The sequence below is a fragment of the Hippocampus comes genome, unplaced genomic scaffold, assembly GCF_001891065.2.
Source record: "Hippocampus comes isolate QL1 unplaced genomic scaffold, H_comes_QL1_v1.1 scaffold155, whole genome shotgun sequence".
Lineage (NCBI taxonomy): Eukaryota > Metazoa > Chordata > Actinopteri > Syngnathiformes > Syngnathidae > Hippocampus > Hippocampus comes.
The window spans coordinates 344,133-362,583 of NW_017804967.1; the positions used below are offsets into that span (position 1 = coordinate 344,133).

Sequence of the window (18,451 nt, forward strand, 5' to 3'; positions counted from 1 at the left end):
GTTGCCCACCACTACGCTCTAGATATTACGGTAAAGTGACGTCATACTGTGGGTGATTTAAAAAAAAAAAGGCGTTGCGCATATTGCCAGTTACGGTAAACGTCGGGATGGAATCTCATCTTCTGATTGGCTGAACGCGCAAGTTCCTCACGAAAAACCAGTGGAGTGCTCGTCGTGTCTCTCAGAGCATCTGTAGTTTCTGCTATCACCGGAGCGCTCAACCAAGCCGCCGTTTGAGTTGCTGGAAACATGCCCCTGGGAGATTCAGTTTAAAGGAACCTCGGTGGCATTCGTCTCCTTAAAACCAGGTAAGGCGTCATTAAAAAACGTACGCCATTGAGAAACGTGTTCAGTGTTGTAGGTTCCTGTCTGTGACGTCCGCTTAGATCAGTTCTACACGCTTTTTTTTTTTCGGTACAATTTCTAAACACGCAACGGTGTATGTCATTCATTTTTTAAAATAGCTCCTTTCAAAGATCCACCGTCTGACATGTGAAGCCAAATCCGACACTTCGCTGTTATTAGCGGCGCGTGACAGGCGGCGAAGCTAGCCACTTACCTTGCTTGTGCAGCTCCATTCATTCTAAATGGCCGCGTGAGCTTCAGGTATTTCTGCTGTACTGTACTGTACTGTACTAGCGGCGAAGCTAGCCACTTACCTTGCTTGTGCAGCTCCATTCATTCTGACTGGCCGCGTGAGCTTCAAGTCCTTAGACTGTACTGTACTGTATACTGCACTCTACTTCAGCTTCAAACATGAGGCTTGACCTCCCCGCCCCCGCCACCTGTTTTATGAGTGACGCATTACGGCACCATAGTCAAAAGTCGCCACCCCTGTCATTTCAAAGCATTATGACAAGTACTGTATTGGCGGAATGAAGGTGACCCAGGCAGCCCTCCCCCGTGACATCATAAAACTTCACACATGAAAGCCTGCCACTTGTATGTTTCTGTGGACACAACAACTCGAGATGATGGTCTGGACTGGAGTGTACGAACTCCGTGATACATTTTCTCAGTTCATTACCTCAGTATCAATCAACCTAGGAGCCTGAAATGTTGAGTAGAGGACGCGCATATGGGAACCACATTTTCCCAGTGGAGTTTGCATAGTATATATTAGACATATAAAAACGGTGAATTACGGCACCTACTTGTCTTTTGAACAGTTTTCCTGTGGAACTTATCCTCAGCTGTTCATTCCAAAGCGCTTTTTGTGCTCTTTTCGGAACATATTAAGATGTCCAAGGTGGCATCAAAGTGAATAACAAAGAACCAATTGGTGTCAAGGAAGTAGGCTGAATTGTTGCATCTGGAATAAGAGCTAACTTTAGCAGTAGCTTTGATAAGATGTTTGCTCCCTTGCTTGTTCAATCCCTTAGCCACACTCTGGTCATGAACTCCAACTTCACTTGACATTAGGTGTACAGTAATACACTGGTAAATCCTGTTGGTTGATATGAAAGAAAAAAATGCAGAAATAAAAGCCTCCAGCTGTGCCCCGCCTGCGGTTGAGTAAATAAACAGAGAGCGGAAATACAGTAACTGCTTTGCATATTAAGACGTTTTATGCCCTTACCTCCTCATAAAATATATAGTGTGTGTGTGTGTGTGTGTGTGTGTGTGTGTGTGTGTGTGTGCGCGCGTTCATGTTCAACGTGTGGGAGGATTCTCACAGTTTCGAAGTGGGTTAAGATGTTCACAATCCGTAAAAGTGTACCAAGCTTAAGTGGAGTCTTGTTGGATAATGTGAATGAGAGGAAGTGAAATACAAATCAGTCACGTTGCCCCAGACTTGAAAATTGCTAACATATTTCCTTTAGGTTGGCTGATGATCTGTGGACAAAGTTCAAGTCACATGCTTAGCAGCCACTTCAAATGACAATTCTATCCCCCACCCAACTCTCATTGCTGAATCAAGGTCACCAAAATATTAGAAAGCACCCTCGCTTCCTGCTTGTCATGTGATCTTTTTTCCTTCTTTCTTCTTGTGGAGCAGCAGCGAGATCAGCATAATGCTCTTAAATCTTCATTTTCACGCACACCAAATCGCTGACGTCAACATGCGGATTAAAAACCTCTGTGCTTGTAATCCTTGACTTTGTGTGTTGTCTCGTTTTACTGTTTTCATGGAACCCCCCCATATTCCTTTTCAGAAATAATGTATATAAAATCAAAATGAGTATTCAATCACTAATTCTGATGTTGAAAACATGACCATATTTAAATGGGAATAATGGCAAAAGAAACATTTTGTCCATGCATCCATCCTGTATTTTCTATTCAAAACCGCATGTATTGAGTTCTTCTGCCACCATTTTAGGCAGTCGACGACTTGGCCGTGAATTACGTGCGCCTCAATTCGCAGAGCACGATGACACTTTTATTTCCTGATTCCTTTTCCGCAGCCCCTTTAGACGGTTGCCTCATCTCCAAGGTAACACCCTCCACCCCCTCTCCCACCCTGCCTCTCTCACACTCTTTTCCTGTGTTTTCACTCAGCTTTTCGGCGCCCCGACTGTCGACGCTCCATCATGTTGTCCCGGCTGAGGAGCAGCTTTTCCTTGAGGCCTGCCTTCGTGCCTGCCTGCAGATGGGCACACACCAAAGAGAAGGGCAAGCCGTTAATGCTCAACCCCCGCACCAACAAAGTAAGCGGGCGTTAAACGTGTACAGTATGCTAACGCGGAATGAGCGTATGATTCATGTGCGCCAGAGTGGAAAACAATTACTGTACATGTACTGTATGGTGTCATTCTATAATGAAGACATGGGTTGAGTAAAATGTCTCCTTTAGATCAGATTGATGCCTCCTTTTGCTTTCCTCATAGTGTCCAGGAGTATTTACTTACAATAATGAAAAAGACGAGACATTTAATTTGTGTACTAATTCATCTTGATAATATTTTGGTTTTTAGGGGATAAAAACTAACATATATCATACAGTCAAAATAATACCCTACAACCTGAAAAGCTGGACTCACCCCCCACTCACCCATTTTTTAAATTCATTTATTTATATACTTTTTGTTCTTCTACTTTCTCCCTTTCATAATTTTGCTGCTGTAAATTGGGAATTTCTCCATTGTGAGACAAATAAAGGTTGTAATCAAATATAAAAGGGGAACTACAGAGTTGACTGCCACACATGGGGCCGCAAAATTTAAAAGCCGATAAAAAGCTGATTTTTCCCACTTTCTCATGTTGTGTTCAATAGACATACTTCGACTCCTTGCTCCTCACTTCGCGTTGAAATTTGTAAAAGTGGAGACGTTCTTGCGACGCAGCTAATCAAATCTGGCGAGTCGGGACATCAGTCACACGGTCTTGCTGAAGCCACACAGTGTCATCATGATTTGTAAGCATTGTTGCAAGTCACAATTTCAAGTCGAAGTTTTGTTGGCGTTTACTCATGCGGTGAATTTTCATTTCTGACTGCCCGTTTTTTTTTTTTTTTTGTGAAGGGGCCACAGAAGGGGCTCTGTCATATACAGGAGCAGGAACATCGTGAATGAGGATTGGTCTTCCCTCTTGTGTTGGTTAATGCCCTATTTAGACCTGACCAGAAGTGTTGGCTCTCTCTAAAAATAGACATTCCAACTTCCCATCTAAACAGCTCCCTCACCAACTGTGATCAAGTCTTCGCAATCAGTGGCAATGTTGTTCTCTTACATATAAGTCCGGTGTTCACACCAGACCTAATTTTCCGCATGTTGCAAATCTCTCTGGTGACTAAACTAGTGAGGGAAATTGTTCCATCAGCATGACTTTGCAATTTGCAGATAATCCCCTCCTCCTTGTATGTGTCCCAATATAAAGAGCCTCCGATTTTGTTATAGTGTCGGAAGGCCCGACATATTTCCACAGACATAAACATACGCCACACACACACCCGCACTCATGTCCTTTATTGGCTTCCTGCCGACAACGCTTTTCTCACCCCTTTCAGCTGTCGGCTTCTCTGGTCAGGAATGAACAAGTCAGCCCTTTCTAATGGCGCTCTGCCACCTCGTGGAAAACATGTCCACAAGACCCATACGGGACCAAAACTGACAGGATTTACGTCAAATCGAGTGTTCGAGAGGAGGCATTTATTCTTACTAATGCAGTTTTATAATCTTTTTTAAATAAAGCGTGTTTTTAGCTGCTTTCTCTCTAAACCCTGCTGTGAATCACAGTTTTCCAGATGCCATGTATTTTAATTAATTAATTGTGAAGTATACTCCGACATGTATCACACACGATGTGTCAGATGTCATAGTAGTGCAACAACTTTTTTCCTAAAGGGGGGGTGGGGGGAGAAGTTTAATTAAAGTGAGGCATTTTCTGTTAGCATGGAATCAAATATGTGGCGAAATGCATTTTACTGTTTAAATGAAGGGGATAACCATCCATTTATCTTTCCAATAAACATTTTCACAGCGCCCTGTGAATGTCACTCAATATGTTGCTACTGTATTTTAAAAAATAAAAAAATTCGGGGGGAGACGTCTCACTTGTTGTCACTTTGTGCCTTTCTCCAGGGAATGGCCTTTTCTTTACAGGAGCGACAGATATTGGGCTTGCACGGCCTGCTGCCTCCTAAAATCGAAACGCAAGACCTCCAGGCCATGCGCTTCCAAAACAATCTCAAGAAAATGACGGATCCCCTTGAAAAGTAAAGACATGTTGTGTCAAGCGTGGAAGCAAAGCCCTAATTTTCGGCTCTAATTTCTTGCGTTTCACCGTCCAGGTACATTTACCTGATGGGCATCCAGGAGAGAAACGAGAGGCTCTTCTACAGAGTGCTGATGGAAGACATTGAGGAGCTGATGCCCATCGTCTACACGCCCACTGTCGGCCTGGCCTGCACACATTATGGGCACATCTTTCGACGACCGAAGTAAGGAATCCATCAGCAACTCATTTCTCATTTTGGCACTCATCACTATGGCAAAGTTTGGCCAGTCGACAACATGCAGCATGCTTGCTCCCTTCTGTAATCCTGCTCACTGAGCATTTATGTTTCTGTATTTGTTGCATTCATCGAACTATTTTGACCTAAAATCATTTCATTATAATCTATAAATTTTTTACGAGGCATCTCATTCAATAATTGGTGAATTGAGCTGTTGTAAAAATAAAAAGTAAAAGTTTGTGTGCTGCGAGGAAAAAAAATGGCAGTAAAATGTTTCCCTTTGACCAGTGTGATGCCTGCATTGTTATATCCATTGTTATATCAATATTTGGATAACATCTTTATTTAACAAAAAATAATAAATATGAAAATAAAAGATTACAAAATAAAAAATATCACAATAAATCATTTTAATCAATTCATTTTTCATGCATCAATTCATTGGTTAGTTGGAGTATTAAAATAATAAATAAAAAGAAATTACATTGAAGCATTGATTAATTATTTTTAATGATCTAAATTAACTATTTTGCACATTTTCCAGACATGTTTTAGCTTTATTTTTTTTTAAAACCTCGTCCAGGAATGACCTGGCTCATCATTCTATTTTCAAATCAAATTGTGGACCTTTAGCACAAAAGTGAAGCCGCCGCCACCCCCGAATCCAAATACCCCGGCATATACCTCGTGAAGATGAGCAACAAATGAACCAAAGTCTAATTGTTTGTCTCATAGGGGCTTGTTCATCTCCATTCTGGATAGAGGACACATCCGCTCGATTTTGGACAACTGGCCAGAGACCAATGTGGCCGTGAGTGTCCTCTTCTAACGCTTCTAGAAAGTCTCCGAAGATTGAACGTTGTCATACAGATACACGTCAACTAAGGCTTGCCTCTTCCAGGCAGTCGTCGTGACTGATGGCGAGCGTATTTTAGGCCTGGGGGACCTGGGCGTTTATGGCATGGGAATCCCTGTTGGCAAACTCTGCCTGTACACGGCATGCGCCGGCATCAGACCTGAAAGGTGCCTGCCCGTCGTGATTGACGTCGGCACAAACAACGAGGTGAGAAGATACTGTTTAATATACCAAACCCATCAAATGGAATCACTCCCTCCATGCCTGCTCTTGCCTACCAAATCAGACTCTCCTCAAGGATCCGCTCTACATGGGCCTGTACCAGAGGAGAGACCGTTCTCAGGCTTACGATGACCTCATCGATGAGTTCATGGAGGCCGTGGTGGACAAATATGGGCAGGACACGCTGATCCAGTTTGAAGATTTTGGGAACCACAACGCCTTTCGCTTCCTCAGGAAGTACAGGGAGAAGTACTGCACCTTCAATGATGACATCCAAGGTTCAATCATTAAGCTCGAAATAGGACACTGTAGTTCCTCCAATAGTGTCATCCTGGTCGGGTGTGGCGTCCACTTGAATCACACTTGACCTCAATTAAAAGAATAAACTGTAATGATAATAGGTCAGATTTATTTCATCAACGGGGACTGGAGTTTACTGCCTGCAGTACATTCAGAAGTTTCTTGAGGCTTTTAAAGATGTTCAAACCAGCCAGCTGGCATTATTCATGACACAACCTATTTTTTTTTAACCCCTTGCGGCAGGAAACAGGCAATTCAACTATGTGGCAGGTATGCCAGATTTTACCATGCTCTGTAGCAAGAGCAAACATCTGCAAGGCTGAAGTTTACTGTTGAGTGTAAAGAGAAAAGTGCCTTTTCAATATTGAGCAATTTTTTTAAATATTATTTTGGGGCCACACGGTGGTCCCCCCAAAATAATAATAGCGCGTCCGCCTCACAGTGCAGAGGTGCCGGTTTCGATTCTGGCTCTGGCCTTCCTGTACTCCAGTTTCCTCCCACATACCAAAAACATGCATGGCAGGTTAATCGAACACTCAAAATTGTCCCAAGGTGGGAGTGTGAATGCAAATGGTTGTTCGTCTCTGTGTGCCCTGCAGTTGGCTGGCAACCGGTTCAGGGTGTCCCCCGCCTACTGCCCGAAGACGGCTGGGATAGGCTCCAGCACACCCGCGACCCTCTTGAGGATAAGCGGATTAGAAAATGGATGGATGGATATTATTTTGCATTCATATTAAAATGTTTTGTACAGATAGAGGACTTAAATGCATTCACCTTACGTGCATTTTGGGTTCCAAAAGTAAGACCTTTTGGCCCACTAGACGAGGAGGCATGGTTGATGCACTACTCACACTAGTTATACAATTAATATATATTCATAATTTTCTGCATGTTATTTTTCTCACTGCAGGCACTGCAGCTGTGGCCCTTGCTGGTCTGCTTGCAGCTCAGAGAGCCACTGGGAAGCCCATCACAAAACATCGAGTGCTTTTCCTCGGAGCCGGAGAGGTAAACTGGTGGTTCCCCAGTCTATTTTTTTCTTTTTAATAATTGAAATGAATGTTGTAATTTTATACCTCATGTCATGTCCATAGGCTGCTCTCGGCATCGCAAACCTAATTGTCATGGCCATGATGGAGTCGGGCATGTCGCAGGCGGACGCCAGGGATAGGATCTGGATGTTCGACAAAGACGGCTTACTCGTAAAGGTCAGCAGATGCAATCAGGATGCGAAGAATCTGTCTGCGTCGCTTCCTGTCTGGCTCAATGATGTTAACGTCTTCACCATTGCGTCATTGTGACTGAGTGGCTGGGCTGTTTGCTTCTTCAGGGAAGGTTGCAAGCAACGGACGGCAACCAGGAAGCATTTGTTCATGAGAGTCCTGGTGACGTTCACAGCTTTTTGGATGCCGTCAACACCATCAGACCGACGGCTATCATTGGTGAGACCACGTCATGCTTAACTCCGCCAAAAAATTCCCACAAAAATATGTGAGAGTATTTAAAAATAAAACTTCCTGTTAATTACTTAAAGGTAGGTATTTTTTAAACCTTCACCTCACCCACCGGCAGGTGTGGCGGGAGCCGGTCGACTGTTCAGCCATGATGTCATCAAGGCCATGGGCGCCATGAATGAGCGGCCCATCATCTTCGCCCTGAGCAACCCCACTGCCAAAGCAGAGTGCACCGCAGAGGACGCCTACACCCTGACGGATGTACGCAATTTATGCTTTTGCAAATGATATGAACACTACAGTGAACCCCTCGCATATTCGCAGTTCAGACTTTTAGAATTTGCGTCTTCTTGGATTTTGTTTTGGGGAACCTTTGCTGAAAACACGAAGCCATTCGTGGTTTTATTGCACTTTGTTCAATAGAAAAAAAACGTGCTTTGCCGCCATCTTGTGGCATCCACAGGCAATTACATGCAAATCTTCGCTGTTTGCAACCCCCTCAAGTAGTGGGGCTTCGCACGATATGAATTTCTTTGCCTTCTAATAACTCAACATACTCACACAGGGTAGATGTCTTTTTGCCAGCGGGAGCCCGTTTGGTCCCGTGACTCTGAGTGATGGACGAGTCTTCACTCCCGGACAAGGCAACAACGCTTACATCTTTCCAGGTGAGCAACACAAAGGAGATGCTCTTGACTTTTCACAAGCAGTCGAGTTGACGAGGTCGACTCTTGGTTTTGTGTGTGACAGGTGTGGCTCTGGCTGTCATCCTGAGCGGAGTGCGCCACATCAATGACACGGTGTTCTTGGAGGCTGCCAAGGTTCGTTCATACTTTTTTTTTCGCCCCTTGTATTAATTTGATTTGTGTCTTGTATGCCTCTGTTTTTTTCCTCGTTATTTTATCTCGTAACGCAATGGTTTTTTTTTTTTAGTTCCCTCCTCACATGAAGGCATTTCTACTTTGTTCCGGTAACATTTGTCTTTTAAATTGTGGCCCGAATATACCTTCCTGTTTCTCAAACTCTACTAAAACACAAAATATGACAACAACCTGAGAATGGAGTTGGCCTTTGAAAAAGCGATTGATTGTCAAACTGCATTTTGTCATGAAATACAAAATTCGATGGTCACCAGTTTGTCTACGAGTTGTGGTTCACATGCAGTAAGTTGCACCCTTCTTCTTCCTGCAGACGCTGGCAGACCAGCTGACTGACAAAGAGCTGCAAGAAGGCCGACTGTACCCGCCTCTGTCCAACATCCGAGAAGTGTCTCTGCAGATGGCTGTCAAGGCAAGACAAAGACATATTTTCTCAACAGCGATTTATTTTATTTTTTGTCAACGCATGACCTTTTTATTCATGTATAATGGTACCGCGACTCGTCTCAAGTAAAAAAGCGTCCCTTGAATTTAGACGCAAACTTGTTCTGCTCACAGCCCTCCACTGGCTCATCAATTCACAAATCTTGCAGCTGCAGTGCAGTAAAATGGTTCATGTTTTTCCTCTCTCTCTCTCTCTCTCTCTCTCTCGCTCTCTGTGTTATGATTATTGTTTTCGTATTACATTTTCTTCCTAATATGATTTTTTTACTCTTGCAATTTTTCTCATGACAGCACAGTGTTATCTCATATATTTTTATTATCGTATTAGTCATACATTTTCTTCTTATAATAGACTTAATATGACATATTTTTCATCTCACATCAGCCAATGGCATCAGCGATGTGCTTTTGACCGTGTGTGTGTGTGTGTGTGTGTGTGTGTGTGTGTGTGTGTGTGTGTGTGTGTGTGTGTGTGTCCGTGTGTCCGTGTCCCCCCGCAGGTGGTGGAATATGTGTATGCCAAAGGCATGGCGTTTCGCTACCCAGAGCCAGTGGACAAGAATGCCTTTGTGCACGCCACCGTGTGGAACACCAACTATGACTCCTTCCTGCCCGACACCTACAACTGGCCTGGGGTCAGCTTCAGCCCCGATTCGAGTAACTCGTAGTACACTCACTCCTCCTTTAGTGACCTTGTGCACCTAATTCATTACAATCACACTGCAGAGGACAACTGAGCACGTATTATGTTAAGTTACAGCTGCCATGTGCCAGCACGGGTATTTTACTTTGGTATCGCCACTGTTCTCTCTTGCCTTTGTAGCCAATACATTTAACACTTGCACCCTCTAGTGGTGCAAAAGGGCATCCGACTCTATAGTTGAAGTGCTGAAAGCTTCAAGATGCACAAGCTGATCCAACAATGAATTGAACTCATGAATTAAGATTAATCAGGGCACACACATCCTTAACAGAGTAGTCGATTTCTAAAATCGAGCAGACACTTCACAGGATGAGAAAAAAAATTGCTGTAGTACTGTATATGGTGTACTTGAGATGACCAACACAAAAGGATTTGCGACCGTAAGCAACAAACAAGTTTAACATTTATGATTTCAACTCATCATTTTTCGAGCGCAGTGGAGAAGGAACAACAAATCTTAACAGACGTTCGACAGTCAAAATTACGTCTGTACCAAACTTCAGTTATTCCGAACTTTATAGCAAATAAATATTCATGACAATACTGTATTAGGTAAAATTATGTCGTTCTTTGCACATTAATGTGCAATAATAATGTAAAAAAGCTAAATCGATTTTTTTTTTCAAAAAGCACTCCACGTAGAAAAAAATCATGTCTGCATCATCCAGCTGACGCAACATCCATGTATGTCCATGCTTTGTTTTTGTTGCTTAATGGTATTTGCTGTTGTATATTGTTTAGAGCACCGCTTTCAATGACTTCCCATCATTATTACTCTCCCCTGACATTTCTGTGCAAAAGAAGCATCGTATGAAGCCATGCTTTTCCAAGTGAGGGCCTACGAAGGCAACTTTTTAAGTGCTGTTGCTCTAAGGACTGTGGTGTTAAACTCATGTCACATTTGGGAAAGTAGGGCTTTAAATCTTAGGTCAGGATTGCAGATGCGATATGATCCTTTTCCGATTTGCACAATGCAAGTTGTTGGTGATTTGTGTGAATGCGTGTGTGTGTGTGTATATTGTTGTGGTGCTCACAGGAAACTGACAATTGAAATGATTCATTTTTATTCATGGATTTAATCTCCTTTAAAAGTACACAAGCATTCACTCGCCATCCTGCTGGGAAAACTGTTGAATTGCACACCTTTTATTTTGAGTGTCCATTTTCCTCTCACTTATATGCTTTGAAAAAGTATTTCTAATTGTGTCATGCAGACTGAAGTACAGATAATGTCTAATCTAACCTGTTTGCGCATGTAAAATACCTACATGGTAGCCTGATATATTTTCTGTACTTTGCAAATTTTTACAGCGCATACCAGTCATTTTTGCTAAATCTACATGAGCGAATGAGGGGGAAAAAAAGAGTGAAATATGACATGTTTTGTAGGTCTATTTTTCTAATTTCTTGTAGTACGTGTTCATATTTTTATTCATGTATTATTCACACAAAGGTCTTGATGATTTTTTTCATTGCGACCTCACACACTGGATACAAGAAAACCTCATGGCAATCAGGTAAACATAAACCTACTTTGATCATAGCTTGGTGTTTAGGACAGTTAAATTGTTTAACATTGGAATCAATTGTACCCATCCACGCTGAAGCGAATGACTGCTAACCATTTAACGGAGCAAGTTGTCAAGTTTGTCTTGTATTAAATGTTGGATTCAGAATGCAGCTTTTATTGTCATACTGCATGTAGTCTTGTTTAAAGTTAATTTATTTCAAGAAAACCTCCATGAAGTGTTGGTCTTTGTTGTCACTGTGTATTAGTTTACGTATTTATTTGTCGTATCACAAAATTGCCTTACCCTCTGTTTGAAGAGAACTCTGTTAGCGCTGCTTAACAAAGAAGTCATTAAAATGTTGAAAATGAAGACTTCTGTGTCTGATTTTCAATCCAGACTTTTTACTCCGGCGGCAGGGTGAGCAACTGGTAAGCACGTCGGTCTCGCGGTACAGCGGTGAGGATATGCGGATTCGACAATGGATGGGCGCTGCACTATTTGCGGTTCTGAGACCAGTCTCAGACGCAACATCATCGTCGGTGTATGACGTCATCTTTACAAGACGAATGTTGGCGTTAGTGATGTGTCGGTCGCGAACGATCCGGTACAAAGAGCCGGCTGTTTGAAGTGAACGATGAGAGCCGGTACCCTCCCTCCAGACCCAGCTCTGTCATTTTCCTTCTCCCCCCCCCTCTCTCTCTCTCTCTCTCTCTCTCTCTCTCTCTCTCTCTCTCTCTCTCTCTCTTTCGGCTAAAAAACGCCTTAGTATACATGGTCGTTTTTTTCGTCAAAAAACGCCTAACTATAAATGGTCGTTTTTTTCGGGTTGAAACGCCTTACTATCCATGGTCGTTTTTATCGTCTAAAAATGCCGAACTATACATGGTCGTTTTTTTCGGCTCAAAAGGCCTTACTATACATGGTCGTTTTTTTCGTCTAAAAACGCCTTACAATACATGGTCGTTTTTTTCGGCTAAAACGCCTTCCTATACATGGTCGTTTTTTTCGGCTAAAAATGCCTTACTATACATGGTCGTTTTTTTCGTCTAAAAACGCCTTACAATACATGGTCGTTTTTTTCGGCTAAAACGCCTTCCTATACATGGTCGTTTTTTTCGGCTAAAAATGCCTTACTATACATGGTCGTTTTTTTCGTCTAAAAACGCCTTACAATACATGGTCGTTTTTTTCGGCTAAAACGCCTTCCTATACATGGTCGTTTTTTTCGGCTAAAAATGCCTTACTATACATGGTCGTTTTTTTCGTCTAAAAACGCCTTACAATACATGGTCGTTTTTTTCGGCTAAAACGCCTTCCTATACATGGTCGTTTTTTTCGGCTAAAAATGCCTTACTATACATGGTCGTTTTTTTCGTCTAAAAACGCCTTACAATACATGGTCGTTTTTTTCGGCTAAAACGCCTTCCTATACATGGTCGTTTTTTTCGGCTAAAAATGCCTTACTATACATGGTCGTTTTTTTCGTCTAAAAACGCCTTACAATACATGGTCGTTTTTTTCGGCTAAAACGCCTTCCTATACATGGTCGTTTTTTTCGGCTAAAAATGCCTTACTATACATGGTCGTTTTTTTCGTCTAAAAACGCCTTACAATACATGGTCGTTTTTTTCGGCTAAAACGCCTTCCTATACATGGTCGTTTTTTTCGGCTAAAAATGCCTTACTATACATGGTCGTTTTTTTCGTCAAAAAACGCCTGACTATACATGGTCGTTTTTTTCATCTAAAAACGCCTAACTATACATGGTCGTTTTTTTCGGCTCAAAACGCCTGACTATACAACGTTTTTACAATACTTAGTTCAACAAGTCATTTATCAAAATGTATGCTAAATTTGTCATAAATATTTAAAAGAAAAGCTAAAGTTAAAAGAGCCGTTTGAGAGCCAAAAAGTGCCGGCTCTTTTCACTGAGCCGGATCCAAATGAACCGGATCACCGAAAAGAGCCGAAGATCCCATCACGAGTTGGCGTTCAACAAGAAAGTAAACAAGCAACGGCCGCTTTTTAGGCGACTGAAAAGGACGTGCGGCTGCTGCGTTAAGCGGTCATGACCATGGACGTGACTTTTTTGGGGACGGGCTCGGCGTACCCGTCCCTTCACCGCGGCGCCTCGGCTTTGGTGCTCCGCAGCGAGGGCGACTGTTGGTTGTTTGACTGCGGGGAAGGGACGCAGACTCAGCTGATGAAGAGCCACATACGAGCCGGTGAGTACTGCGGTCAGTCTGGCCTTCACTCGCAAAACTGAAGCCAAGCCAGCCGCCACCGGGATTGTTAATACTCTGCATTACAGTAATGTGCAGCCAGCGAGCGGTGATGGCCACCTTCAAAATAAAAGTGCCTCAACTAATACATTCACGTTAGTGTTGAAATAATTTCTTGGCTCTTTCAGAATAGCGCCAAGAAGCGTTCTGAAGTTGAGATGGAAAATACATTTTTTGGTAACTCTACATCACTGACTACAATTTCACCTGATATTTTTTTAAAAATCATTAAAAAATGAATCGTGGTCATCCCGCAACCACACCAGGTTTTCTACACACGAGGGCGCCCCAGGTATCCAACCACAGGATTGGCATTCACATCTGATGTTCCATTTCAAAATAAAAGGCTTCTGAACGATGACATGTTGACCTTTTCGTCCAATTAAAAAAAAAAGTCTTGATGAAGGGGCCGCTCAAAATGTGGTGGCATTTCAGATGTGGTGAAACGTGTACACAAGCTCTCATTTGAGCAAATAATTTATATAATTAATCACAAATAAATAAAATATACAACACATTTAGTTAATTCGGTCGTCATTGTAAAATGATTTACACTTGCAAAAAGAAGGTTCATGGTACCACGCCTATTTCCAGAGAGAAGCAATAATGAACTTCCTCTTCCCACTTAAGACTGTTGCCTCGCACCGGGAGTATTCAAAGATGGCCAGTCAAACTGAAAATCCAAAACACGCATGGAAAAACATTCTCACTAAATCAAAGCGACAAAGAACAACACAATGTTGTGGCAAACATAATGCAAATGTAAGACTTTTATTGCTTTGGCACAAATATGACGTATCACTAATATGTGGTGTAGCGCACTCATTTAATATGCGTGTCTTAGGTCGCATCAGCAAGGTCTTCATCTCTCACCTTCACGGCGACCATCTGTTCGGTCTTCCGGGCCTCCTCTGTACCATCAGTCTCAACTTGACCTCCGACCCCCAGCCTGGCGTCAAATGCGTGGACGTGTTCGGGCCCCGCGGCCTCCGCCATTTCTTGCGGGTGACGCTGGGCCTGACCGGCTCGCAGTTGCTCTTCCCTTACGCCGGTGAGCATGCGACAAAATTGACTTTCTGTCCACGATCAATCATTATCATTTTCTCAATTGTTGCTCTGCGGATGCAGTTCATGAACTGGAGCCCACACAAGACCAAAGTCCAGAGGAGGGTCAGCTCAGTCTTGAGGTTTGTGCTCCTTGGTTTTTCAAGTTTCAAGTTCATATTTCCGGTTGAGACAGTGTGCACTGGGCATTGAAATGTGTTCTTTGTGCGTAGATGACCACAGAGCGCGGTCCGCCGCTCCCTCAGGAGCATCCAGGCAGAAATATCTCATTGGACGTCTCGTCCGACGCTTACTTGCTGTTTGAAGATGACAAGTTTGTGGTGAAAGCCTTCAGGTTGTTCCACCGCGTTCCCTCTTTCGGATTCTGCGTCCACGAACGCGACCGACCTGGAAGGCTCAAGACAGAACGACTCCAACAACTCGGTATGCTGCTGCTGCTGCGTCTTTTTGGCGTAATTTGACGTTTGTGAGTGTGTATTTGTATGAATTTGCATTTCAGTGGGTGTCACTGAGACGCAGATTTTCCCAATTCACAGGTTGGCTCGTGGATAGTGGGGGTCAATTATGCCCATAAAACAGCAAAGTCAGAGAAAAGAATTTTCTGCTAACCATTTCGCACTGGTCTCCGTGTTTTCCAGAGCTATGTGTCAAATTGCAAAAAAAAAAGTATTCTTGAATATTTTTTCAAAATGCAGCGTGGCCTTCAGAGCCCCTTCATGAAAACTAAAACCGACCCAACCCAGCAACACAAAAACTGTAGCAAATGTATTCATGATCCATTGCTCACGTTCCACTAGTTGAAAACATTTAGCGGGTTGTGCTCCTCAGGCCTGAAGCCGGGTCCTCTGTATGGACGCCTCAAAGCGGGTCACCGGGTTCAACTGGAAAACGGGCGAGTCATTTTACCAGATGAGGTTGTGGAAGAGAACATCCCCGGGAGGAAAGTTTGCATCCTGGGGGACTGCAGCTCTGTGCCGGGCGGCGGTCTCGCCATCTGCCAGGGGGCCGACCTGCTGGTCCACGAGGCCACCCTGGGGGAAGCGCATCGGGACAAGGCGGTGGAGCACGGGCACAGTACGCCCAGGATGGCGGCGACATTGGCGCGAGCCTGCGGGGCTCGGAGGTTGGTCTTGTATCATTTCAGCCAAAGGTACAAACCTGAAAAACTGCGCGGCGACGGAGACGACGACGTCTCGGAGCTCCGACTTCAGGCCGAAGAAGTTCTGCGCGACGCCGATGTGGAAGTCATTCTGGCCGAGGACTTTCTCACTATCGACATTCCTCTTCGCCGAACTAAATCGTCGACGTGAGAACGATTCCAATCTCGAAAGGCACGAGCGGCTGATTTGATGAGGAACACAAACGTGTTCTTCAAGAATAAAGCTGACTTCTGATTGACATTTTCAGAAAGTCACTCGGACAAAAAGACTTCAAACTGTCCTCATGCGTGATGACAGCAAACCTCAGGAATGCACACGAGACTTCACCTCAGCCATCATCATCATCAGCAGCAGCAGCAGCAGCAGCAGCGGCAGCAGCATAATTTAATTTTTGCTTCTTTAAAAACAATATTTCTAAAGACAAAAAGATGATTTCATTCATTTCATTCTTTTTATGTCTGTATTCTTTTGATATTTTTTATGACATGTCACATGAAAGCCTGTTTGAAACCCTAACCCTAATTTTAAAAACTTCTTTTAAAACCAAAGCCCACTTTGAATTCTAAACCCTATTTTGAGACTCAAACCCCACCTTGAAACCCTACTCCAAACTACCTCAAAAATTTAAGACGATGGAAGTACATTTTTCATTTTACCCGGGCATGTGCGACCAGTCGAGTTGCGGCTTTTTTTTTTCCTGGAATGTTTTTTTTTTTTTTTAAATTGCTGACAACCGTCTTCTCAGTTAAGGACCCACGACAAGTCACCAATGAACATCAGAATCAGCTCAATTCTAACCAATACTTTTAATGATAGGTTTGACATGGAAAATACGCGAGCCATGACTAGGAGAACACAACACATTTGTACGCTCTACAAATGTAACCAGCATGAAGAAAAATGTCTTAAAGCCTCACAGTACACTTTGTCACATAGTGCCAGCCCGTGTTCCTCACTGTCCATTTTTAAGGGAACCCGGGCACGCTTCTCCTTCTCCTCCTTTCTACTACAAGCGAAATGAGCTTTCACAGAAAGCACCCCGTTGAACACGCACGTACGCTACATACGCACGCGTCTGAGTGAAGCGAGCGCAACCCCTCACAACTTGATATCTTGCGATTCGGACATCTTGGCCAGCGTCTTTTTCACCCGCAGAGCCGTGAGGCGACAGGCCGGATTATGAGCCCAACACTCGCTCATCAGCTTTCCCATCTGATGCAAACACTGCGGGAAAACGCACAACGGTCACGTGACGCCACACGTGCAATGCTGGGAGGCTGTTATGTGAGTTTTCACCTTATCGCTGGTCCATCGATTGGGGAAGGAGGGCCTGAGCCTCTTGATGCAGACCACCTCTCGCATGTCCTCATATGATGGGTCGCTTGGGACCAGGTCGTGGTAGGGCAGCTGGTACTCCTCCAGAATGCCTTCCCCCCCACATGAGGAAAAACAGTGTTGGGTTAGGAAGGATTGATCAATAAGTTTGGGATACCAGCAGTGGACAGGTTTTGCAACCTCATAGGAAAAGATCCCAAAAGAGGTGGGGGGTAAAATGGTGTCAAAAGTGGGATGCGATGCCACCATTCACCTGTGACCATTTTCACCTTGATTTGAACTTATTAAGTTGACCTGATTTTTAACCTTTTTTTGGTCACTGTACACAAAATGGGTGCCATACCTCCTGACACGCAACGGCGGGCGATTTCCCACAGGATGAGTCCGAAACTGTACATGTCGGCCAAGATGTACGATTGGAAGTGAGTCCTGTTCAGGGTCTCATCCAGAACCTCGGGGGGCATGTAGCGCTTGGTGCCCACGCGAGTGTTGGGGGGGATGTCCACCTCGTTGGTGTCGCTGCAGGGATACAGAAACATTATCCATTCATTATCTGAACTGCTTATGCTTGCAAGCGGGGGGTGCTGGAGCCTATCCCGCTGTCTTCGGGTAGTCGGCGAGGTTCCCTCTGGTTGGCAGCCAATCGCATGGCACACAGAGACAAACAAGCATTCACACTCACAGTTAGACCTAGGGACAAGATAGAGCGGTCACTTAACCTACCATGCATGTTTTTAGAATGTGGGAGGAAACCAAAGTACCCAGAGAAAACCCACGCAGGCACAGGAAGAATATGCAAACTCCAAACAGGAAGGCTGGGGCCGGATTTGAACCCACGACCTCTGTACTGTGAGACGGACGTGTTAAGCAGTCGATCAACGTGCCGCCACCCAGACACGTTGGCTTAAAAACACGTCAACACTAACCAAGCAAGCCAAAGTCAGCCAACTTCTGACACAATTTGGCAAGCATGTAACCCCACGCACCTGATGAACTTGACGGCGAGACCCAGGTCGGCGACGCAACACGTGCCATTCCTCTTGACCAGGATGTTCTTGCTCTTCAGGTCCCTGTGAGCGATGGCGGGCTTCCCCTGCGTACCGAAGATCTCCGTGTGGAGGTGGCACAGGCCCGACACGGACGAGTAGGCCAGCCGAAGCATGGCCTTGGTATCCAGCGTGGTGGACTTGAGGTAGTCGTACAGCGAGCCACTCTCGTGATAGTCGGTGATCAGGTAGAGCTGCGTCCACGAGCCTGTGCCTTTAATGTCCGCCGCAATGAATCCTGCGCGAAACAAAGCGGCTTAGCCAAACAACCGAGCTTCTTTCATTTCATACTGTACTG

At 44.1% G+C, this 18,451-nt stretch overlaps 3 protein-coding genes across 6 annotated transcripts in view; 2 read left to right on the forward strand and 1 right to left on the reverse strand.

The window, feature by feature from the left end:
• The first annotated feature begins 153 nt into the window (after window positions 1–153).
• Window positions 154–11,201, forward strand: me2 (malic enzyme 2, NAD(+)-dependent, mitochondrial). Its single transcript, XM_019887425.1, has 15 exons — window positions 154–308; window positions 2,503–2,651; window positions 4,524–4,657; window positions 4,733–4,882; window positions 5,633–5,708; window positions 5,799–5,960; window positions 6,040–6,253; window positions 7,186–7,283; window positions 7,370–7,483; window positions 7,606–7,717; window positions 7,848–7,990; window positions 8,295–8,397; window positions 8,480–8,550; window positions 8,921–9,019; window positions 9,552–11,201. Exons 2-15 carry the CDS (start codon window positions 2,535–2,537, stop codon window positions 9,717–9,719), a joined length of 1,761 nt encoding a protein of 586 aa, XP_019742984.1. The 5' UTR covers window positions 154–308; window positions 2,503–2,534; the 3' UTR covers window positions 9,720–11,201.
• A 2,020-nt stretch (window positions 11,202–13,221) lies between these two features.
• On the forward strand, window positions 13,222–16,038 carry elac1 (elaC ribonuclease Z 1). Its single transcript, XM_019887477.1, has 5 exons — window positions 13,222–13,490; window positions 14,392–14,598; window positions 14,676–14,734; window positions 14,825–15,035; window positions 15,441–16,038. Exons 1-5 carry the CDS (start codon window positions 13,334–13,336, stop codon window positions 15,920–15,922), a joined length of 1,116 nt encoding a protein of 371 aa, XP_019743036.1. The 5' UTR covers window positions 13,222–13,333; the 3' UTR covers window positions 15,923–16,038.
• Window positions 16,039–16,559: 521 nt separating this feature from the next.
• The window catches only part of bmpr1ba (bone morphogenetic protein receptor, type IBa), a 57,753-nt gene continuing 55,861 nt past the window's right edge, over window positions 16,560–18,451 (reverse strand). For all 4 annotated transcript variants that reach the window (XM_019887456.1, XM_019887439.1, XM_019887466.1 and 1 more), the window contains exons 10-13: window positions 18,094–18,391; window positions 17,451–17,626; window positions 17,069–17,199; window positions 16,560–16,996 (exon numbers count right to left, since the gene is read on the reverse strand). In XM_019887456.1, the coding sequence (XP_019743015.1) occupies window positions 16,871–16,996; window positions 17,069–17,199; window positions 17,451–17,626; window positions 18,094–18,391 (731 nt within the window). In that variant the 3' untranslated portion in view covers window positions 16,560–16,870. The remainder of the gene's footprint in view (window positions 16,997–17,068; window positions 17,200–17,450; window positions 17,627–18,093; window positions 18,392–18,451) is intronic.